This window comes from Anopheles merus, chromosome 2R, assembly GCF_017562075.2.
Source record: "Anopheles merus strain MAF chromosome 2R, AmerM5.1, whole genome shotgun sequence".
NCBI lineage: Eukaryota > Metazoa > Arthropoda > Insecta > Diptera > Culicidae > Anopheles > Anopheles merus.
This window is the reverse complement of record NC_054082.1, coordinates 59,126,074-59,144,691: the sequence shown is the minus strand read 5'-3', so window position 1 is coordinate 59,144,691 and position 18,618 is coordinate 59,126,074. Positions and strand designations below refer to the sequence as shown.

The 18,618-nt window shown below is 33.2% G+C and overlaps 1 protein-coding gene across 7 annotated transcripts in view; it reads left to right on the top strand.

Annotated features, from left to right (window-relative positions):
- Positions 1-18,618, top strand: part of LOC121590281 (homeotic protein ultrabithorax) — a 125,167-nt gene that overhangs the window by 69,032 nt on the left and 37,517 nt on the right. Inside the window, exons 1-2 of one of the 7 annotated variants that reach the window (XM_041909793.1) lie at positions 3,106-3,222; positions 3,927-4,581. The exons of 1 other annotated variant lie outside the window; for it this stretch is intronic. In XM_041909793.1, coding sequence (XP_041765727.1) covers positions 3,942-4,581 — 640 coding nt within the window. In that variant the 5' untranslated portion in view covers positions 3,106-3,222; positions 3,927-3,941. Of the gene's footprint in view, positions 1-3,105; positions 4,582-18,618 lie in introns of those variants that run through there. 5 more of the 7 variants (XM_041909791.1, XM_041909789.1, XM_041909792.1 and 2 more) reach the window with 5 other exon arrangements.

Here is an 18,618-nt window from a genome sequence, read left to right as displayed (position 1 = left end):
CTTACCGTTAAATCTTTACGCGTCTAGGATATGATTGTGTGATTTAACGTGGTTTTTTGCAATAAAACAGGTACACTTATTGGTACATTTTGAGTAACATTTCAATCATAGATTTAAAATTCAATGCACTCAAGTGGACTATTATTTATCACAAGCTGCAGCTGTTGTATTCTTTTGCAACTGGTGTGAAAGTGTTTAATGGACATACAATGATACAAGTTTCAACATTCTTTAAACATATTTTACTTGTCAAGAAGAACACTCGCTATGCTGTTTGTACCATATGTACATAACATTGCATCAAATTACATTCCAGTAAGGCATAAAAGTCGGATCCCTTATCATTTACAGGTGATTATTAAGATACGATCTCTTCGAGTTACGACGATTATTAGATACGACGATTTTGAATATCACAGTTTAAAACTGTAATTTAGAAGAAATTATATATATATATATATATATATATATATATATATATATATATATATATATATATATATATATATATATATATATATATATATATATATATATATATATATATATATATATATATATATATATATATATATATATATAATATATATATATATATATATATATATATATTATATATATATATATATATATATATATATAGCCAAAAAGATAACAACCCATTATGGCATATTTATATTTATACTGTGTAAACTTTGGAGTTCAGTGTTTATTTGTTTTAAACCTTATTTTGTATTAAATAAAATACACAATATCATAGACTCGACTTTTCAACTTTGGTCTTGCACTTTATGATGACAGATATTCGACATACGACTTTTTCGACTTACTTTGGGGCTATTTTTCGGTCGGTTTTCAGGCGTCTCCTGTCGTAAATAAAACAGAATTCTGAACAGAAATTGAATAGTTTGTTGAGAAGAATATATGTAAAGTACATCGGTACTCATTACAACAAATTAAAAACTGATATTCAATTATATTTGAATTGCAAATTAGCAGTTTGCATCAAATGCAACAAACGAATAAAGTTCTGACTTGGAGCTATTTTCATTTATAATTCATAATACGATGACGACAATAATAAAGCGATTAACTCATACTTTTCGAGAAAATGTACACATATTAGCACATTATTTGGCAACCTGCAGCTCATTGTGTCCTTTACACGTCGTATCATTCGAGCAACGCCGTCATTTTTAATTGCTGAGGGGAATAGTGTTGAGTTTATAAAACCTTACAAAAAGCGTGCTCTTTTTATTACTGTCCAGAGAGCATACAATCAAGTGCGTATAAGGCCAGTATGACAACTCATTTTCTATGTATGAGTATTTTATGTAAATTTTCTCCGACTACCCTAGCAATGAGTAGCGTCAACTAACACTGGCAATCTTGTTGAACTGAACTGGTGGAACACGGAACGAATGGATGATAATAATTTTATGATTCGTAATAATTCCAATTGTCGTATTAATGGCTGTAATATAACAATTATAAACTTGCTTCTGCACAAAAGTCCTTCCAAGGATTCTCTAGGTCATCGTTTTGAATGATTACATCGTGTGCGGTTGAATGATTACGAATCTTTTTATTTAAACTATTACTATAAACTGTTACTCATCCCAGTGTTTTTCTCCTCATTGTTTCCATGAGCCAAGGTATATGGATGCGATAAATTGTTTAATTGTTTGATTGTAAATTGATTAATTTAAATAATTTAATTTATTATGCATTCATCATATATTTTGTTACGAAGGTCTAAAATCATTTTAGATTATTTTAAAACCCCTTCTGCAAAATTTACCAGAAAAAAAAAAAACAAAATAGAAAAAACCTTTTTCACGCATTATCATAGAGAATCATCCAAAACAAAACTCCCGTTGAACCGCAAAGGTGTTTGCTTTGCTTGTAGGTAACCTATTCTTCGTAACCATAACTAAATGATGTAAGTGAAACAATTTTTGAAATTTACAAAAGGTATTACATAAATCATAATTCGATTTTTACCTCATAATTTTCAGAAAAGATTTTTGTTTTGTTCTTTACCATCTTTGTAAGTTATCATGCACGCATCTAAATATTTCGTTGTATTTTGTAGGTAAATTTTTTTAGGTAGCTCGACACCCAAACAAAACAGGCACAAGAATATTTTTTGAAAAGCATGCCTCAATATTACAAATAGCAATAAATCAAATTTCGAGCCTATGGACTAGCGAAGCAAGCTACTTCGAGGACATCTTTTGGGAGGCTTATTACGTAAGATTTGGCATCATAAAATCAACGGTTGATGCATGAACAAGGAAAAGAGAAAGTTTTGAGTCCTTTCCTATTCTTTTGTCATGCGTTGCAAAGACATTTTGTGTTGTCAGCCTCAACCTTAACTGTTTAGGCCCACCAGGATAGCTTCAACTGAGAAACGATAGTTGGCTAAAAATTGAAGAAATTTTTCGAAGTTCATTTATCTAAGTTGGGTAAGACGGATTTGCACTTTAGAGGTCAAGAATTTGATGAATGATCTGATCACTAATGATAAAGGAGAGTTGTATTATATTTTAAGTCATTTATAAGGAATATTGAATCTTTTAGTTCAACTTTTCATTGTCGTTCAGAGATGGCAGATCTTTAGACATTGTGAGAGAATAATTCGTTTATCAATAACTGTTGTTGGAAATAAAACCACTATGAAACATACAATTATAAAATGTGTTCAAACAACAATCTATGATAGCAACAATAATCTTGCAAATACCACTTGCACTGAATCGTACTTAATAAGCATCAGTTTCGCGTACCGTTCAACGTTGACCGTCTTCGGCACCAAATGTTCAACGAAAGATAGGTTTTCGTTAAGTATGGTCGTTTGAAAAAATAATCGTGATGAGCGTATCACCCCCCTTTAACATTCGCTCGCTCGCTCTTGCTCACATTTCCCATCCCACTTCTCGATACCGAAGTAAACTTCGGCTTTAACGAAAACAGCACGAGCGCAGTTCCGTCAATCGCCGCATTTTGTCTCTTTTTCTCCTGGAATGGCTTTTTAACGAAGATTACCACAAACAAAATGAATCTTGACGGGAAGACAAAATTTTATTCGAATTCGTCGAAATCGGTTCATTCGAAAAATTTCACCCGTTGAAACAAGGCGCGCTTTTATGTTTATTGTTATTGATATTATTATTGCGTGTACTCGTGCATTCATACAGTGGGGGACGTGTGCGATCTCGTGTTGGTAATTTTGTTTTGATCGATGAGTCCACAACATAGTGAAAAATTATATAGTTTATTTCAACGCACATAAGAATTAAAAAAAGTGGTGTAAGAAAGTGTCTAAAGTTACGTGGGCATTCCATAAACCAAAAAAAAACGTGCTAAATTTGTAAGGGCTTTTAACTTGATATTTACAAAAAATGTTGTTTCAACTACTGCGATTGTTACTTATCGTATGATCTGAACTGGTCTCTCTGTGGAAAGTTTTGAGTGATCATTGTTGTACAAAGTGGGTAACTAAAGCGTAGTACTAGGTGCGGAAAAGCAAATCAAGTAACGGCATCGCCTAAAATTGTTCTAGTGATACAATTTTAACGTGAATGCATTTCTTCGTGGAAATAGGCATGAGATCAGCAAGCTTTTGTATGTGACAAAATGGTTACATCGATCAATTAACTTGTGAATAATTTATTTAATAAAAACTCATCTTAAGTCATTACAATCGTTGTTTGATTGGCGAGATGATGCATCGACCAGGGAAAAGTGCGTCTTAAACTTGAGAAAAAAAAAACAGTGCTTGAATTGCGGTTGTAATTCTTAATGATAATTATACCGTAGACAATTGGGAAGTACAGCTTTGTTGTGGTGAAGCTTAAGACGATTTTGGTATCGTATAGTTAAGTGGAAGCAGATTTGAATTCGTTTTGTCGTACATTTGTCAGAGAGCCGGCTCAAAAATGAACTCATACTTTGAACAGACCGGATTCTATGGACATCCCCACCAAGCCGCGGCCGGAATGATGACAACGACAGGAACCCATCATGACCAAACAACGGCTGCAGCAGCCGCGGCTTATAGAGGGTTTCCACTTTCTCTCGGAATGTCCCCGTATACGAACCATCACCTGCACCAAACACGCACAGCCCAAGAGTCACCATATGATGCGAGCATACAGGCTGCGTGTAAACAAATTTACGAGGGCTCCTACAGTTCCAAAGATTGTGGAACGAAAGGCACCAGTGGAAACAACGGCACGGACACAAGTAACGGCTACAAAGATGTGTGGAATGCAAACAGTGGCGCAACTAATGGGGCGACCACTGGTGCCACTGGTAGTAACGTACCTGCCCAACAAAACAGTTCTGTTCCGGTCAGACCTTCCGCATGCACGCCAGATTCGCGCGTAGGGGGCTATATTGACGCATCTGGAGGGAGCCCAGTGAGTCGGGCTGGTTCGGCTGCTGCCGCAGCTGGCGTACCCGGGTCATGGAATACCAATCAATGTTCACTAACTGGGTCAACTGGTGGACAAGCTGCTCCTTCCACTGGACTGCATCAGTCCAATCACACTTTTTATCCCTGGATGGCTATTGCAGGTAATACAATTGACGGTTTTCATCTCTTATTCACCATTTTAGAAAAACAATTTGTAGTACCAGGTAACATTTTCGCATTATCAGGGAATGTTTTTATAGAAATGAGGAAGCAAAGCATAATTATTGCAAAAGTAAACCAATGAAACTGCGGCTGTTTACCACACTGACTCACACCTAAACTGATTTGGTCAGCAAAAATTATAACGGCTTATCCTTTAAATTGGACCCCTTTAATTTGATTGATTTTCAGATGACTATATTTGTTATTTTTTAGGATTCTTGCATGATTTTAAATGAAAGAATATTTAATCAGAATCTTGGTTCAGCATGTGACATATACAGTCTTGAGTATGTTTGTGCGCTAAGTATAATCCTCTGTGTGTGTGCGTAAGAAAACCAGAAGTTTTGAGGTAAATTTTTTTGGAAAGGTAAACTGTTTGGATTTTTTCCGTATGTCGGATCGTGTCTGACCTTATATTCCTTGGATCGGAACGTGTCGGTGCCCCATAATTTAAGCGTAAATTTATTATCTCGTTATCAAGTGCCTCTCCGTTATAGTTTCTTATTCTTAAGCTTACGACGGATTATTCGAGATGTAATAGATTGTTATCATGTTATAAAAATGAATGTGATACTTGATTAGTGCTTAAAAGTTTGAATAAATGTGTAGTATATTATTTTGTTTTGTTTAGCACATTTTAATAAGCACAAATTTGGTTATTTTTTCTCTTTTGTTGTTATTCAATAATAAAATATTATTATAATGTTAGATAACATATATAAGATTTGGCAACAAAATCCTATATATTGCGCCTTCCCTTGTAGAACCCATCATCGAAAAATGAGTTGGGAAAAACACACACACACACACATACATTTTGCAAGCACAGCGTAAGACATGCAATATTTGCGTTTGAGAACCCATGGAGTTTGTTCTTCTACCATTAGCCTGAATTGATTGTAATTGACGTAATTTAAACGCTTAAAGGCGTGATTACATTTTATTAATTTCAAGCTGTGCTGGACACTTTCAATTCTTTTACGAGTGAAAGTGGGTGTAGCAGTGTTCAATCGGCCCGGGGAAATGAAATTGAGCTGTTGTTGAATCCTTTGGCGGCTATATCTTGATGAGCCTACTCCATTCAAAATAAGTCTGGCTTTTTAATCTTCATAGATGTTTTCTTGTTACCATGAGCGAATCATTTAATCAACCTTATCACCCAACGAGTAAAATCCATTGATCTGCCAAACAAGTAAACGATTCATTGGCTAAATATTGTTTTCACTACCTTAACATAAAGTTACAATATTTGAAGGACAGCAAGGTGGAAGCGTTTATTTACTAATGCGGTCATCTTTAAGCGTGGCCTTTGGAAAAAAAAAGTTTTCTAAAGTAAGAACATATTCACAACATATGTTGTTTGAAGAGCAAAAAATAAATCAACACACAGCCATGCGGTCACCAACCAGGGGAGAAAGTTGAAATAAGAGCTCTAGAAAAAGAAAACCAGGATTATTTTTCGATGCTAGCCTAAACCAATAATAGATCTCAAAGAATAGCTCTGTTTGTCGCACACCAATTGTCTTAAGTTGGAATAAAGAAAAAAGTTTGCCAATTACAGGGCAAATGAACAGAAACGGCACGGATATATCACTCTAAAATAATTTAAGTTCTGCTGCGACAAATGCGTTCATCATATCATCATGAAATATTCAAGCCAAGATAAAATTGTTACTTTTTCAAGTTTTCTTTTAAAACGTCCTTGGTAGAATATTTGAAATGGAAAATTTTCAAGAGTTTTAATAACATTTTAACAGGGTCTCTCATTTATTGAGCATCCACTTATTGATCTTTGCTCAAATAGGTTTGAATCGTTCCCATGATTTATTTTGAACCGTACCATTTGAAAATAAACAAATAATTCTTATAACAATAGGAAAACTCTTATAAAAAGCGTAGAAGTAAAAATATCTTTTAAAAGCATTTAGAGGTTCTTGGATTCAAAGAATCACAGCTAAAAACTATTGTTTACAAAATAACGGTGATTAAACAGTATTCAGCTAAATATTCTTATCATATTTGCAGCATAGTGGTTGACACATAAGTCTAATTGGATCTTACGAACAATACAGCTAGATTCAAATAGGCATCATTTTATGATCTGTTTCTTCTATGGCTTTAAGACCTAAAGAGATATTCAGGACTCTTAGATTTTTTAGTACTCATCCAGATGGTTCATAACCGTAACCATAACGGGCGGATGGGCATTAAACTCATGATTCAGAAATGACTTGAAATATGTATTCAAGAGGAAAGCTACTAAACTAACCGTTTTTAATATTCCTTTAAACTCTCAGAGATTATTCAGAATTTGTAAACCACATACATTGTTGTATAAACAATAAGATTAAATGAAGACGATGAAGCATTCCAATTATAATTGCTTTCATGGAAGCTTCGACACAATATCGAATGAAAGCTGCAAAACTATAATTTCGAGACAAGATTTTGCATGTAAGCTCAAATAACCTAACAATGCCTGGCTCAAATCGAATATCAATCGGGTCTTCCAAGTATTCGTTCCTTTAGCAAACAGGTCACTTATCATACATACAGTCAGAATTCAATAGTTAAACGTTAGTTTTCAGTTAGTTAGTTAGTTAGTGAACTTTTTAGTTTGCATGCTTTTTAGTTGAACGCTCGATAGTTGGCTGATAGTTCAATTAAAAATCATGCTTTTGTAGGGAAAAACCGGTTTTTGAAAATTTCACAAAATTATCATGGCACACCGTGAAAATTTTTATTTTTTTTGTCCAAAAACCAACCAAAAAGTCTAACCAAGCCGTGCCAACTAAAAAGCATATATTCAATAGTTGGCAGGGAATCGAAGTTCAACCAGTGAGTTCAGACTGTATTTTATTATTATTTATTAGTTAATTTTCTAATAAGGTCTCATTAAGATGGGTAACAGAACAAAAATTAAATAGCAAAATCAAGCCTTCGATCATAGTTCACTACGGCCACGGTGGAAGCCGGAGACGTTGAACCATTGGGGTGAAATATGAAAATCAAAGCAATCCAAAAAAGTGTTGAATTTAGCCGACATGCGAAACCTACGGTCAGGCAGACCAACGCTCGAGGGGGGCCGAGCAAACCGTAGACTTTTTCTAGACCTAAGTTTTCGGATTTTAGTCATGTTTATTTTGAAAATGGTCCACAATGTTACATTAGGTAAGTTGTACGTCTTACAACATGCTCGTAATCGCACAAAGCTCTATAAGAACGTACCAATCCTCATATGCCGGATTGACTATCCTACTTTCATCTTTGACGCAATAATCGTTGTCGATCAAGACTTGTCTACACTACTAATGGTTTTGGCTATAACTGACTTTTGATTTCCCTTACAAGGAGAGTCAATTCTATGTATGGAAGGCAGAATCCACACGGGCCTTGAATTCATTCACACTCTCATGATACAAATTAAAGCAACCATATAGGTAACTGCAGCTACCGTCCCTCGTGGATCGAGTTTGTTAAAGAAGCTGATCCTGGAAAAAAGACGAAGACATCTTCCAACCAAACTCTATGCATACTATTCGATAATGGTTATTAATATAAATAAATCTCAGTTGGGTTAGTTTATCCAAAAGCGTAGATACTTGAAATATATCAGAGATAGTATTGACTGTCTAGTAATATTTACGTTAATTTTCGTAGTATGTCATGCAATTCATATAATAATAATTCATGTCGGGTGACGTACGTAAAGGTGTTGTGGCTAAATTTTGTAGAGGTATTTGATTCCATGAAGAGTCAAAGTCCTTCATTTTGAAAGTTCTGTTTAAAAACTGATCAAATCGCATGGATGACGAAATAATTAATTCACTGGAGAAGGTTTAGTCCCAATTGGTATGTAAGTTGTTGTGGTTTTCATATTACTGAACTCCTTTAGTGTTGACACAGTCTACACAGTTCAGTCTTTAACACAAACAAAAAACAAAATTTTATGCATGTATATTTATGTTGCATAAAATTTATTGAATGAAATGCTTTGAGATTTTTCAATTTACAAAGTAAATCAGCTTTAGGAAAGCCTAGAAGTTTTATATTGTTTGCATCATTTCCACCTTTCTTGCTTGAGTTTTTATTTTAACGGATAGAACATAACTGAGAATTCAATTACCGTAACTTTTTTTATTAATTAGGGAACATTGCTGATACTTTGTTTGTTACTATAAATTATTCGGGAGTTGTTAACAAAAGCATGTTTAAATCATGGTAATATTACACTACGAAGCTTTCATCACTATATTGTACTACCTATAGAAACTATTTAAACTCACTCATACACAAGCCATTTGTTTTATTTAGAGACAGGCTCGTTCAATAACGACAAATCGGCATCGAATTAATTGACCTAATGAATCGACGGGTGGGCACACTGGGGTATATTGTTATTGTGAGGGGTTTTATAAGACCCCAGGACTTCACTCTCAGCAGCTACTATAGCATGTAAGTTTGAAGGGTGTTGTTTCTTAACGCCGTATGGACAGAAGGCATCGGTCGCAAAAACAGTGCAATAAATCATTCCAACAAAAACGACCACCTTCACGTTTAAAAATGGAAAACGAATACGGTGCCTTTCTTTTCTGCATCTTTAGCTACATTATTAACAGTTGTAGGGAAACTAAATTCATTGCTGCATCCTACGGGATAATATATAAAAAAATCAGAAACTGTAACGATCAGGTCAGGTGTTAATGTAACAGAAAACTTTAAATCAGTGTACTATATTCACCAGTATCCTGATTAAAGAGAAATCTTGCATGCATAACAGAGTATCGAAGTAGTTGGCAAGATAAGAATTTCGATATAAAGGAATGTGGATGGATATGAATAGATAGAAAACGGAAACGGAAGCCTTATTCTTTGGGTGGTTCCGGAGCTAAGTAGCCCCAACAGAATTGAAGCTATGTTATTTAAATACAACCAATATCATAACACATAACATATATTTGAAATCCATTGGTTAACATATTATCATCGGCATCTGAAAATGTTTCACGCTTAACCGACGAATACCAGGGATACTTAGATATTGGTGATGGATTGCACAAGGAAGATAACGACACATCATAAAACTTCGAATTGAAAGTTGGTAACGCGAAGACGAAGCAAACATAGAGAACGAACGAAAACATGCTGTTCGACAGCATTTTCATCGCACAAATGAAGTAAACTTTATGCAACCTTTGAGGCCTGGTACCGCATAGGTGTGTTAGTGTATTGTTGGATGCGACAGCCATTATATACCATCACACTTACACATCAACATGCCTAACAAAGCATCATCAAATTATTTCTAAGTGGCTTACATTCTGATGCATAGGCGTAAAATCGTAACCAAAAGCACATTGCTGTGTTCTTTTTATTTAACCTTTCTTGTCCTTTTCATAACTGCAATCGACCTACCACGCTATACGTATCCTTAATGTCTGTTTAATACCCCATTCTATAGGATGTGATACTTTGATTTATGATTTGTTTTCATTCAACATTTGCATCCTTCTATTCGTGCAACTGTATTTTCGTTGGTATGATTGAGCATTCTAGTTTTAGTTTTTCTTAGTTTTTGCAGCTGATAATGAATAACAATAATACTTTTGAGTTTAAAAAATATTCAACCAGACTCTTGCAAAGGAAATAGACTGATTTGCACAACTTTATTCATAACGATTGCAGTATGTATAGAAACAATTTTAACATGGCCCCAAAGATTACATTACTTAAATAAAATTAGTAAAAATTAGTAAAATTTGTAAAATTTGTAAAATTAGTAAATTAGTAAAATTGTGAAACAGGTCCCATGATTTAAGAATATGTTTCAAAACTACCATGATTATTATTTCTTCGCATCGAAGAAAAAAACCATTTTATGTATTTTTTTTATGCAATAGTTTTACATTTACTATTTATTCATATAAATCGATTCGTTTTTTGTAACATATTACTGCCTTTAGTTTAAAAAAAACTACATAAGAAACATTCATTCAACTTATTGCATAAATGATAATACGGCCAAAGAATGTCTTAAGAATGTTTGTGTTTGTAAAGTAATAATTGTAATATATTCAATCGCAAGAAGTTTTATGAGTTTTCTATGATTGGTACATGGTTGTAAACTTGTATTTTTCCGTCTATTTCATACTTTGTATGCTTGACAAATCGGCCGAACAGATGCTATACAATTGAAACAATAGAATAGATACCATCAAAATTACAGCGTGAATGATTTTAGACAGGGTATCATAGTAAAGTAGTAGTTACCAGTATAATAATCGTATTGAAATTGCAATGTTTTAAGACTTCCAGCATCTGAAAGGAATATTCACCACCCATTAACCCTTCATAGAGGGTTTGACTAAAACTTTTGACAACTTAATAACAAATCCGTCATGGTTTCAAGCCCTGTATAAATCATTTGCTAGCATCAGCAATACTGATCCTGCTATGGATAATCAATAAGTCACTGATAGCCAAACCCATTAGTGGTACAGGCAAGCCTTAACTGATTACGGTTGTTGTGTTAAACAAGAAGAAGAATAAGAAGAAGCTTTAAAGCCACTTTATTTTTTCTTTCTGAATTTTATGCTGTTTCTGTTGTTGTATGCTTAAAAAATGATTTAAATATTTTCTTTAGCTAGTACAGTACAGTGATGCAAGTTTCGTAGTGTAATGTTAGCATGTTTTTAACATGTTTTTGTTCATATGGTTCATATAGTGGTTGACTAAATGTGGTCGATAAAAATTATTTGATTGATATAACGTATAACAGAGTCCTATGAATGAAAGGTCGTATTGCTTCCTAAATAAAATGCTAATAGAACACGAATTATATTGATTGATTCGTTAAAACCAGAGTTGACAATGATGCAATCTTGAATCGATTCCGATCATCGAGGTCATTCGAAACGACCTGCTTTACTTTAAGATAAAGTATTTGTTTCACTGACAGATTATTATTTTTAAAACTATCGAATAACACAGTAGATAACAAATAGCTTTGTTTCAATTCTTACTAAACTAGTGTGGCAAATTCCGCCAATCTCTGGATTTGGCTCAGAAACCAAAAAAAAAAAACCTGGTATTAAGCTTCCAATTTATGCTAAAATTTTGATATTTTTGTGCTCTATATATAAATATAACTTTATACGATAACCTGAAAATTTTAAGGAAACCGAGAATCTTTGGAAAGTTGGAATTTAACGGAGTCTAACGTTCTTTTCGGTTTGGTGTTGTGTGCATATGCAGCCCAAATATGCTGCTTCCGATAATAAAAACGACATGATGCAATGTGCTATGATAGAGAAGTAAACCTTGATCTTACATATGTATGCATTTCTATTTTTTTTATTTTATTGCCATTTCATTAGTTGCGTTCGAACAAATTTTCGTCAATGCGATTAATACTTGCATTTCTCTTTCAGACAGTTTTTGACAACGTGGTGAAATGAGTTTGACATCACTGGAGCAAACTCAATGAAACCCAAGTTGAAAATAAAAGAATGAATTGCGTTGAATACATATTTTTTATATGTTTCACAGTACAAAAAATAAAATTGTAAACTTGAAAGATTTTGAATTTGTTTTAAAAAGTCATTAATAATAATAATTTATAACAAACAATTGTGACCGGTCGATAGCAATCGATGATACACATTACATTTTTCGTCTAACGAATGTCAGTTTTCATATGATCAAACAGCGGAAGTTAAAAAGAAATGACAAAAATATAAAAAAATTCTCACATTAATAAAACTGTATTCCAATAAATTTGCATCTCAACCAACGACCAGTGACGTGACCATGTTCTCCAACGAAGAGTAAGCTGGCAAAAATATACCAAAGCAAGTATGAAAGGTGTCAGACAGACAGAACGAGAAACAACATGAAGGAAAAGAACACAGCAAACAAAAATAAGGGACACAGTGTCGGCTTGTGCATAATTTTATCCTAGCGATCGAGTGTGGAGCAAGCATTCTTTATCGATGACGGTGTGCAATAAGGGGTTAAATGTTGAAACCGAAGCAGAACTGTATCATATAGAGTATGATTTAGAAATAGTTGAGAATGCTGTTATATAAACTCTATAAATTCAGCTTTGTTTTTTCTAGGTATATTGTCTGTTCCAGCTGCTTCAGAATAATAATTGTTCAAAAATTAAATGTAATGTGTATAAAAACCATAAACCGATATGAAAACACAATACAAAACAAAGAAACATTTTGAATAAAATCCAAAACAGACACTCTTTTTGTTCTTAAAGTGCAAAACAAACATAATATTACAGAAGCTTATAATGTTTGTTCAATAAACAAAATATTATACTTGATAGAAATTCTGTTAGGTGCATAATTCGTATATATAAGGTTTCATTTATGTTTAAACTAATTGGGAAACCGTTTTAAAGAGATCATATGAATCCAAACCCATTTCATTGCGATAAATAATTACGTTCACATTGCGTTACGTTCAGTGTGTTCATTGATTGTTAAATTAAAGGCTAGATGTTTTTGTTTTCAGTTTTGACTAATTTTATCTTTGTTTTCATTTGTCATTTTAATAAACGATGTGATGAGAGATTTTTAGCTGTCAGTTGCTAAACTTCGTCAGAATAGTTTACTCGGTAAGGTGATCAAAATCATGGTCACAACCAAAATATGTAATAGCACATCATCCGACGAGCAGAATGACGAAGAAAAATGTAAAACGGAATATACAAGCGATAAATCAAGAGTTATCCATTTGCAAACCAATTCATCCTTCTCAGTTCAGATCTGAGTTTTTTTTCCAATGCTGGTTTTATTCAGCTTTGCGGTTAAAAAAACATATTCTGATACCACTCCATACATCGCCTTTTCCCTAACGTTTCTTGTTTGGGTTGATTGTTCCAAAAGAACGTTCATGCTTTTTGTGGTAGAAAACGAGACCTCAAAAATATCAAGAAATCGAAGAGTTGAACATTGATAAGCTACCCTCACCAAGGAAATCGAAAATCAAAGGTAGGCTCCAAGCCATAACAAAAAGAAGAAAAATCTACGGCATAATCGAGCAAACAGAGCCTCATACGGATTTGGAAAGGTGAAGCAAAGTGTGTTGGTGATACCATGGGCTCAAAACTGTAATTGCTAGTCTGGAATGATTTTGATGGCTATAGTGGTAGATAAACAGTGTTGCCAGATTATGTGATTCACTTTTATTATTGTAGGCTCTACATGTTTTTTTTGTTGTAAATGTTATGCGTGAAGTTAAATGCGATACTATTTAATAATTGAATTATTTTATACTTTTGATAGCAATTCTAAAAAATATAAACAGTTTAAAAATAATTATTAAATACTTGAAACGTTAGGAAATATATAAACAGTGAATACTTTAATCATGATACATTTGGTTTGATTGAATAAATTAACTTATACAAATGAAACTATGTGAACTTTTTAAAATCAATTCATTACATTGCATTCATTTCATCTTAATGCAATATATTTGTTGTTACAAAAGTTTATTTTACAACCAACGATACAAAGCGAATATTCGCAGTTTATTTTTTTACTGCTATTCGCTGCTTATTCCACGTTTTTTTTATTGTAGTCGCTTACTTTGGCTATGGAAATGTTATGGTCGCCGTGTTTTACGAACATTATTCTCACCATCTCTCTCAAATTCACGCACTGGATTGTGCTCTCCCCTTTTGCTATTTATTACTAGGATGTTTCGTCGATTGCTATTTATGTAAAATGTACTTGAAATGATAAAAGTAACTATGTTCAGACCAAACCATGAACATGAGTTACCAAAATATATGAAATAAAAACAATTTAAAAACGCGTTTTAATGCACTAATATCAACATAAAAATTTAAAAATGCCTTAAAAACGTGTTTTTAAATTGTTTTTATTCTATTTCTTTTTTGTTTTAGAAAGGTTATTTGCACAATCTGAAATCACACGGGTAGGTAACAATAAGAAAACTGTACCCAACGAAAGCAAACCATTGAGTCAGGACTCATCATATCTTTATTTTACGACCCTTTTCATTTGTGCCGGTTAGACAAAAAAAGGTGTCAAGCAAAAATATGATTGTTTCTTATGGTTTTGTTACGTGACAATACAATTAGAAATTTGTGAAGTTTCTTTGACATCGTCTTTCAAAACGGCATTGGCCTTGGTTCGAATATAGCTCAGTGTGATCTATTATATGGATACTCATTTTATTGCTGCAGCTTCAAACAGGCTTTACCTTTGTTTCACATTGATTTTGAAGGTTAACCATATTTCTTCGGTAAGGTATACGCAACTTAATTTTGACCTTGTCTTTTGCATCACAAAAAAATCCGAAAAAAATGTTAAATCAAAGCAGCAGGTCCACGTTGATAGGGACCATTGGTCATTTTTTAATCAATTATGCAGTGTAACCTGAACAACCGTAAATCAAACTATGTTTGAATGTTGATAAGAAACATATAAATTTCTCTCTTTATCTGATCATCTAAACAAACAAGTTGAACTTAAGATGTACCATTTGTACAATTGCACATTATATTACATCTTCAAGTACATCAAGCTGGAACTAGGGTTTGTCATTTATCATCGATAATTCATCGTAATAAACACTTTATGACGGATCTGTATGAGTACATAAACAAATGTGAGGTATGATGTGAGAGTCACAATCTTTTTGCCTTCTTTAGCGATTATTAGCGGCATTATAGTATACGCCAATATTTATATTAAACCAAGTCACATCCATCATCTTTATGTTTTACCATGCCCTTGAAACCTATATGAATTCAAAAATACATTGCTTACGAAATGCTTCAGTGTGTTTTTTTTTTGTGAAACCTAAAATAAACAAATAAACACGAACATCATGACCCAGCTCAGTGCACACTTCATGAACATATCCGTCCTGGAAACAGCGGTGCGCTTCTGAAGGCATAACTAAATCTGTTGGTCAAACGTCCGTCGGAAGATGAGCGTTAATCCGATAAGACTTATTTATGAATAATTACAACCAGGGAGATGGGCAATAGGCGTAATCGTTTTTCGTATTTCCGCTCATAAAATTAACGGGCGAACGGTTTACCGTCGGCAAATTTACAACTCTTCTGAGTAAAAGCTCAACCAACATCATCATTGTATCAGTGCAGTGAATTGCAACAGGTTTAATAATTTTAATGATTTTATTTGAATCCAACAAACAATCCATTGTTTTTTTTTGTTTTGATATTTTCTGCAAATATACACTTTACTTCACTTTTCAATTGATTTTTGCACAAGATACAATTGCAAAAGGTATACTGTTGTCAGGTTAAATGTAGTAACTGCAGTGAAATTTAATTGATCATACAATCATTTTGTGTTATCTAATTTCAATATGAATGTTTTATGCGCATCTTCACTTTTATAAACGATTGAAATAATTTGAACCACCTTACAACGAGATTCAGTGGATGTGAGCACTCGTCGAAAGGTTGCAATAAAATGGTAGTTAGTTTGGCTTTGAACTGAGCTCTGTGCCAGAAATATTCTTCATCGTTCACCTGTATGAGAAAAAATTATTGTCTTCTCTTTCGTACGATTTTCTCTCATTCTTGCAATATTTTGAAGTCTCCTTCATACACCCTTGGCCGATTTAGATGAACCGTCATCACACATTGCGATGTTTTGAGGTTCGGGAAGTAATTCGGCTCTCACTATTTCATTTTCATCACACCTTTTTCCCTTTGGTTCATTAGGTTTTTGAAGGTGTTATAGCCACTCATTTACGCGCAGTTGCCTAACAATCTTCAACTCACACTCTCTCAATATTGGTGTTGTGTTAGAGACGAATTGTAACCAATATAGTATGAGAAGACAAATGAATTCAATTGTCAAAGACAAATGAATTCACATTGCAATCAAATTTATGCTCAAAAACTGAAAATTTATCGCAAAAATTACACTCGTTTTGAGCAACCCAACATTAATTTTCACTTTGTACTACCTTGAAACCCCCGCACTGTACTGATTTAATGTCAAGTAACTTATTGCTTGCCCAAATAAAAAGAATAACCTGTCTGTACAATACAAAATTCATACTCAGAAAAAAAATCATAAAATTTCTTTAAATAATAAAAAAAATCCAAAAGCGACCTATATAATCGACAAAGTCGCTGATCACAGAGGTGAAAGTAGAAAAAAATGTAATTATGCGGGCAAAACTAATATGTGTACTAGTAATATTAACGTCATCTTGTCATATGAAATTTACTTTAGCTCTACTTTGGAATTGTAAGAATTACTTACTAGATGTCACTCGTCGTTGGATCTGTATTCTAGTAAAATTGGCTCATACTAAGGGGTAGTTTTGTTAAAGTTTGGTATAGTTTTTGCACATTCATTTAATTTCGTGGCTCATTCTTTCGTGGAAGACCGACATTGTATGTACAGCGGTAATAAATAGTGTTGCCTGGTATAATAATTTCTAGCAGCATCCAGCGATTTAAGAAGAACCATGCTAGGTAAAAATAAGGGCATATCTTTCCCAAGTGTGGTTATGCTCAGGAAGCTATGTACAGAAACGAGAGCATAAAATCACAGAAGGAAGGAATGAACAGTTTTCAACGGTTCATTTTTTATGGGCAAGAAGTAGAGAATGCTAACACCATTTAACAACAGTAAATGATTTAATAACCATGATAGAACACGTGTACAATTTTCTCACATCGTTTACAATTGCCATACTAGAGACAGGTATGGAACGTGTTGGTTGAATAGTTTCAGTTCACTGTTTCATTCATCTTACAATAATAGAACATATATGTTTGATGTTAACAGCGTTAAATACTAATCTATTTATATTAAGAAATACAAATAATTTTGAATAATACGAGTAAGATCATTCCTTCACGTATTTTGGAAAGCAAAGAAAGGTCTGCAATTTGCCAATACTTTTTTTTTAATTCCTTTTAGTCCAACAACCAACGCAGTAATGCCAGTCGTATGCCAGTTTTAGCTTGTACAACGTAGTTATGTAAGGATAGTGGCTTTTTATTATATTCGGATTTTTATTGAATTCATTAATATAACAAACTATGAGCGGATTTACCCGAACCAATCATCCACACTATTAGATATTTTTATTAAAATTTATTTTTTTTATGTTATTCTTGTGTAAAACAGTTTAATAGTTCAACAACTTTTTGTTTCATTTTACGCTATTCAGTACGTGATGTGTGACTCGATTATTAATTAATAATTACTTTTTTCTTCTTCTTTGGCACAACATCCGTTGGCGGTTTGCCTGCCTGAATCACTAGTGGGTTTTCAGTGACTCATTGATTGCCCATAGCAGAATATTCAGTCCTACGTATAGCAGTACGGTCCATTCAGGTCTTGAACACATGACGGGCATGTTGTTAAGTCATATGAGTCGACGACTATAAAACGCGACTGACAAAAAAAACTCCCACTGCATTTTTTATAACACAATATATTTTAGGATTATGTCTTATAATTTAACAGTGCTAATCTAATTTCTCTTTGTCCTAAAGAAATAGAAACATCCTTAAATAGAAGAATATCCTTAAATTAAATAATAACTTAATGTTTCTAGGTCTATATCCATTTTTCCTTTTTTATTAAGAACTAGACGAACGTAATTAATAAATGATTTCATTATTACTAGCTTTTTACTATGCATGAAATTATTTAGTTCTGGTCGCAGGATCTCTTCATATTTTGTAAATATTAGGTGGGCTTTCCTTTGAAATTCTTGTAGAATTTTATACATAACATTAATTCTAATGCGATATACTAACTTATGTTTAAGGGTTTCTATTTCTGCAATTACATAGCCTGAAATATTTAGCAAAATTCAAAGAATACGTGAAGATGCACTTGAGATCCTGAGAACGTTACATCAGTTGCACTAATTTCTTGGTTCACAGCAAAATAATACATAACATTTTACAACACGATTTTCGACAA